Source organism: Cnephaeus nilssonii, assembly GCF_951640355.1.
Source record: "Cnephaeus nilssonii genome assembly, chromosome: 21".
Classification (NCBI taxonomy): Eukaryota; Metazoa; Chordata; class Mammalia; order Chiroptera; family Vespertilionidae; genus Cnephaeus; species Cnephaeus nilssonii.
In genome coordinates this window covers 7,543,425-7,549,730 of record NC_137092.1, presented here as the reverse complement: position 1 = coordinate 7,549,730, position 6,306 = coordinate 7,543,425, and the positions used below count along the sequence as shown (strand labels likewise).

At 57.4% G+C, this 6,306-nt stretch overlaps 1 protein-coding gene across 6 annotated transcripts in view; it reads left to right on the top strand.

Annotated features, from left to right (window-relative positions):
* Positions 1 to 6,306, top strand: part of ST7L (suppression of tumorigenicity 7 like) — a 147,639-nt gene that overhangs the window by 90,921 nt on the left and 50,412 nt on the right. For 2 of the 6 annotated variants that reach the window (XM_079761216.1, XM_079761215.1), the window contains exon 15: positions 29 to 387. The exons of 2 other annotated variants lie outside the window; for them this stretch is intronic. In XM_079761216.1, the coding sequence (XP_079617342.1) occupies positions 29 to 274 (246 nt within the window). In that variant the 3' untranslated portion in view covers positions 275 to 387. Of the gene's footprint in view, positions 1 to 28; positions 388 to 2,093; positions 2,259 to 6,306 lie in introns of those variants that run through there. 2 more of the 6 variants (XM_079761212.1, XM_079761210.1) reach the window with 2 other exon arrangements.

The following is a 6,306-nucleotide window of genomic DNA, read 5'->3' as shown; positions in this document are numbered from 1 at the left end:
ACTCCAGGTAGGGGCTTCTCTTCTCTAGGGCTCCTTGCCCGGTTCCTGCGGCCCACTGCCCACCGCACCCGCCAAACGACGTTTAGACTTGGCTTCCGCGCGCCTGCCCGGCCCGGTTGCTTCCCTCTGGCCCGTGGACCAGCGACCGATGGCCGAACCGGAGGGGACACACCTGCGGACCGGACGCCCTTCACCGCGGGGCTCAGAAGAGCTTAGTCTCCCCCGACTTCCCTGCTGCCTCGGCCCCCACCCCCTCGGGCGGGGCTGCGAGTAGGAAAGAATCAGAAACAGCTGGGCGGCTTTCCCCGAACAGAGGCCGGATGGGGGTCCTGCCTAGAGAGTAGAAGCCCGAAGCCATTTCTCTCCTTCGCCTTTCCACCCTTCCTCCTCCTCAGTGCTCCCACCCCTCCCACCCCTCGCACACTGCCTGGGGGCGTGGCAAATCGGGAAGGGGTGGGAGGTGTTGACTGCTGAAAGTGACTCTTCACATCCCCCACCCCCACTCCACTCCTCACACCCCGCCCCACACACATCTCTCCCCCCACACCTACACACACACACACACACACACACACACACACACACACACACACCTCCCACCCCGCCCGGCCCCGCACTTCCCAGGCCCGCAGGTAGAGTCTCTGGGGGCAGAGTGGCCTTTAAAACCCAGGGTCTTCCAACTTTGGGAGTTCGTCTGGGATCTGGCCCCAACCCCTTTCGGGCCTCAGTTTCTCCCGCCTCGCCCCTCATTTCCAGGTGTCTTTCGTGCCTCTCCCCTTGATTTATCTAAACTATAAAGCCTTGGTGTAAACAACGCGCTGGAAATTGCTCACCCCCCCTCAACCCCAAACTCACTGTCAGTTCTTGGTTGGGGGGGTGTTAGAGACGCCTGAGTGTGAGCGGACAGGGCGCAGCTGGCCACAGACATCCCAGAAGCTGAGCTGGGGAAGAAGGGCTCAGAGGGACCTTCATCCCTTCTCCCCACTTCTTACTCCTCTCACTCACTTGCTGTGTCAGGGGACCGAGTGCATTCATCCATTCAACAAATATTTATTCCCTACCACGTGCCAGATGCTCAGCACCAAGGACACATCAGTGAACAAAGCACAATTTCTGCCCTCATGGAGTTTACTGTTTATTGGGAGAAGATAGACAATAAACAGGAAACATCCTAAGTAAATCATAGTATAGTATGTAGGAAAGCCATTAGCAGGAAAAAAACAGTTGTAACCGGGGTGATCCAGTGGGTCTCATTAAGGTAACATTCAAAGGCTTGAAGGAGGACCCCAAACAGCCCGCACAGACCCTGGTATGCAGAGCTAGAAGGGGCCAGCCAGCTGGAGCAGAGGAGGCTGGAGTGGAGAAGAGGAGTCCAGGTGGGGAGAGGGGTAGGCCATGCTGTGCAGGGTAGAAGGTGCCCACCTTTCGGGGGAAGGTGGAAAGTTGGGTGGGAGTGGGAGAGGATTGAATACAGAGATCAACCAGCCGACCCTTCCCCTGCCCTTCTGTCCTTTGTCTCAGTCTGGGAGGCTCTTGAAAAGGCAGCAGACTTTATGCTGAGAGGAGCAGGTGGGAGGAGCAGCCCCACCCCTTCCCTTGGACCACCCTTTCCCCTCCTCCCAGCCAACCCCACCTGGATGCTGGGCAGCAGTCAGCACGCTCCAGCAGCCTCTCCCGGACTCCGCTGGGTGCTCAGGCCTGGGTGTGACTCTGGCCCCGTTGTCTGTTTCTACATATGGGCCGAGGTTGCAGGGTGGAGGGCTGCGGATGATCACATCAGCCCTAACCTTGGGTGGACTCACCCACATGGGCCCCAAACTCACTGATGAGGCCCTTTCCTTGGCTTCAGCTGTCTTCATAGGCAAGTGGGACTGTGTCTTGGCACAACATAGATGCTCAGCTATTAAGGCATGTTGCTGAGCTGAGGCCCACCCCCACCCCCCACCCCCGCCCAGAAACAGCAACTCCAAGAGGGAGGAAAGTGGGTGAGGGGACAAGACTCCTCCCCGTGGCTCACAGGCTACCTCTGCCCCAGAGTGGACAATCCGGGATGGGGCTTCACTCCTTCCTTTTCTTCTTCCCCTTCCCTCGAGCCCCCAGCTCCCCAGGAGGAACCCCAGATGCAGGAGCCAGCTGACTGCAAGAGCAACTCTCAACCACTTAACTAGAGAACAACTACGGAGCCAGAGAAGAGGTTTTCTGGGATCTGCCACTTTGGAGTTTCAAATCTCAAAATAAACTTCCAGGCTCAAGGTCTTAGACACTACTGGAGCGCTCAGCTCCTCACGCAAGGGCTTGTTGTGGGGCTTCCAGGCAGAGGGTCAAGGCCAGAGGCTCAGCGAGCGCCTGACCTGCTCCTCCCTCCCTTCTCCACCCCCACCCCCACTCCGCCATCCATCGTAATGGGAGCCTGTGAAAAGAGCCACTGATTTTCAAGTCACATTTTGGTCTGGAGGGGCCTGCATGGAATTGTGTAGGCACTTATTGAGCACCTACTGTGTGCCCAGCACTGACTAGGACATTTAAATGACACCGAGGTTGTGAAAGGTCGTTTTCTGACATGTACAACGAAGCCATCTGAGGGTGGCACCCTAGGCTTAGCTGTTCATGCTCATGCTGCAGTTGTCAGCAGAGACCGGGAAGAGAATGCAGGCGCCTTCTCCCCCAGGCTCCCGGGTCCCCTGGGTCTCCGGCAGGACGGCGCCCACCCAGCCTTAGAGTCAGGCCTTCCTTCTTCCTCCAGGTGGCATCACAGCCTCCGCCCTCTCCCCGTACTCTGCTCCCCATGGGGCCACTTAGACTTAGGATTCACCTTCCATTCTATTGTCGCGGCTGTGTGGGACTGGGCAATTTAGAGTTTCTGCTGGCTCTTGGAGGGGAGTGGAGGTGAGCTCTAGGAGCTCAGATGTGGGTAAACAGTTCCTACTCCACAGGGCCTGCCCTCTCCAGGAGGCCCCCCTTCCCTGGGCCCCTTCAGCGATGACCTTCTCTCTTTCCCAGTGGGTGGGAGGTGGTGTGGATGGTAATGAGCAGAGAGAAAGGCTGAGAAGGGGCTGGGGGGAGGTTTGGATGGGAGTCAAGGAATTCCTGCGCCTGCTGCTTGCACAAGGGGCCCTGAGCCGCCTTTCCTGAGATTTCTTTGCAAACCGAGGCAAGTCTCATTTGAAATGGGGCCAGTTTCACACAGGGTTCCCCCTTCCCATGCCCAGCCCCTGCCCCGTCTCTCCTTCCCCAGCCTCTCCATGCAGGTGTCTAGGGAAGAGAAGGGAGCTTGCAAAGAACCCAGGGGCTTCTAAAGGGGTGGGGTGCGGATCGACGTTTTGTACACAGCTGACCGACCTCGTCTTGGTATTTATGAGCTCCCAGGCGAGGCATGGAACGTGTCTCACAGAGGCCAGGCCGAGAGGGCTTTGAAGGAAGAAGCGTCCAGTCCCAAACCATGGAAGGGGGCTTGGTAGGGCAGAGACCCCCTTCCTCCCAGCCAGTGACCAAATGGGGTGGACTGCTCCCCCCAGGGGCCTGGGTAGAAGGAGAAGAGGGAGCTGAGGGAGAAGGGGAAGGAGGAGGGGAAGCGTGGGGGGTGGGACCATGGGGCGGGGCTTGGGGGGTCTGGAGCCTTTTAGCACTTCGGCTGTAATCAGACTGGAGCCAGGCGGTGGGCGGGCTGACGGCCATCCTGGGCGGGTGGCCCAGGTTCTGTGTGAGGCCAGTGGGCGTGCTGCAGGGATCCTGGGTGGTCACTGACCAGCCTAACCCCCAGGGGTGGTGGTTCCCACTTTGCCTCCAGCCCCCCTCTCCCAATCAGCCTGTATCACATACGCTAAGCACTGAGCTTGCTTTCTCTCCCCACCACCTGTTCTGGGCCCCAGAATGGTCTGGAAGCGAGGTTTGCTTCTAGGGGACCAAAATCTACAGTCCCACTATCTGCCTCCCTCCCACCCTGCCTTCCTCGGTTCCCTCTGCCTCTCAGTCTCCCCACGTCTCCTCTCTGTGTCTCTCTGGGTCATATTCCTGCCATTCTGTGTCTATTCCTACCTCTCTGTCTTCATTTGTCCCTGTCTATGCCCGCCTTTCCTCCTGTCTGAATCTGTCTCCTCAGTCTCTGCCACTCCCCGTCTCTTGGTGTGTACCTGTCTCCCCCTTTCCTCTGTATGAATCTGTCTGGCTGTCTTTCTCATTTGTCTTTTATTCTCCCCATCTCTCTCTTCACCTCTTTTCTGACTGTGGCTTTCTCAGTCTCTCTGTGTGTGTCTGTGTTCCTCTCTGTGTTTTTCTTGGTGTGTATCTTTGTTTCCTTCTCTCTCTCTCTCTCTCTCTCTCTCTCTCTCTCTCTCTCTCTCTCTCTCTCTCTCTCTCTCTCTCTCTCCCCTGTCTTACACCTTCCCCTGCAGTCCCGGCAACACAGTGCAAAGTGCACTAGACGGAAAGGAATCAGAAAACCTGAGCCCCACCTCCCACCCCCGCCTCAGCTCAGCCAGGCACAGTTTGCACGACTCTAGCTCCTGGCCAGCTCCTGGCCTCAGTTTCCTCTCCGTTGAAACAGGTAGGGTGGAGGTCTAGTTCCCTTGGTGGGGGCCTCTTCCTCTCTTTCCCTCTCTCATTTCTTGTAGCACAGCCCACCCACCCTGCTCCTCGGCTACCTAAGTTTGTCCCTGAAGTCAGGAACCTGTCATCCTTCGGTCCCCAGTGGGAAGGAGTCTCATACTGTCAGCCAGCAGCCGCCAAAGGACTCCCCACTCCTTCACGCCTTAAACATCAGGGTAGACAAGGTCCCTTTCTGGGGCCGCGTCTGGGATACAAACCAGATTAGCTCATCTCTCTAATCCTCTTTGTGCTGGGGCCTCTGCCAGGCAGGGACACCCACGGCGCAGAGCTCGGGTGAGTGTGTGTGTGAGTGAGTGTGTGTGTGTGAGTGTGTGTGTGTGAGTGTGTGTGTGTGAGTGTGTGTGTGTGTGAGTGAGTGTGTGTGTGTGTGTGAGTGTGTGAGTGTGTGTGTGTGTGAGTGAGTGTGTGTGTGTGTGAGTGGAGTGTGAGTGAGTGTGTGTGTGTGTGAGTGTGTGAGTGTGTGTGTGAGTGTGTGTGTGTGAGAGTGAGTGTGTGTGTGAGTGAGTGTGTGTGTGAGTGTGTGTGTGTGAGTGTGTGTGTGTGAGTGTGTGTGTGTGAGTGTGTGAGTGAGTGTGTGTGTGTGAGTGTGTGTGTGAGTGTGTGTGAGTGAGTGTGTGAGTGAGTGTGTGTGTGTGTGAGTGTGTGTGTGTGTGAGTGAGTGTGTGGAGTGTGTGAGTGTGTGTGTGAGTGTGTGTGTGTGTGAGTGAGTGTGAGTGTGTGTGTGTGAGTGTGTGTGTGTGGAGTGTGTGTGTGTGAGTGTGTGTGTGTGTGTGAGTGTGTGTGTGTGAGTGTGTGTGTGTGTGTGAGTGTGTGTGTGTGGAGTGTGTGTGTGTGTGTGTGAGTGTGTGTGTGTGTGTGTGTGTGTGTGTGTGTGTGTGTGGAGTGTGTGCAGCTTCTTGGAGAAGGCAGGACCAAGGTTTTCCTCCCTCTGTTCCACCCTCCTGCCCGAAAAGCCCAAATGAGCAGCCCTCACTGGCTAAGAAACCTCATCAGACTTGAGCCAAATCAGGTTTTTCCTAATTCCAGTCTGCCCTCCACCCCCATCTCCTTTTTCACGGCCTCTCGACAGCTGGAGACATCACTCCAGCCGCCCGGTTCTGAACAGCCCAGAACCCACCCCTCCTGCACACAGCACGTGGCCCATATGCGCGTATTCTCCAGTCCTTGGGGAAAAAGGGTCCTCGCGTCCCTTCTTGAAAAGCCTGGAGTGTCAGGCAGGGAAGGGGGTTGGGGGGGGGGGGATTGGAGGGAGGGTGAGGCAGTTTCTACGCTTCACACTCCAAGTTGGAGGCCTCCAGCCCCTCTCTGAAGTTTCATTTGGAAAGAGAGGTCTTTCCTGGCTGATAAGATCAAAGTATTCCCTCTGCCAAATCATTACCTTATTTTTTAGGCAATTACAGAACTTATTGTATCAATTAGCCCGGTCTCCAGCTGCAGCCATTTATCTCTCTGTCGTGCGCTTGCATAAGAAAGGGTCTGCCGGGCGCAGCCCGCCGGGCTAGCGAGGGGAGGGCGGGGGGCGGGGAGCGGGGACCCGGGACCCGTCCCGCTGCTTTCAGCCCGACAGGCAGGTGGGGGACGTCGGGGCGCCCTTCGGGGACTGGAGAACGGGCCGGCTCCTCGGTGTGCGCCCGCCCGGCCCCGGCTGGCTGCGGGAGCGCTCTTTTCCGCTGGCACCGCACCTGCGTCGGATGTGGCCCA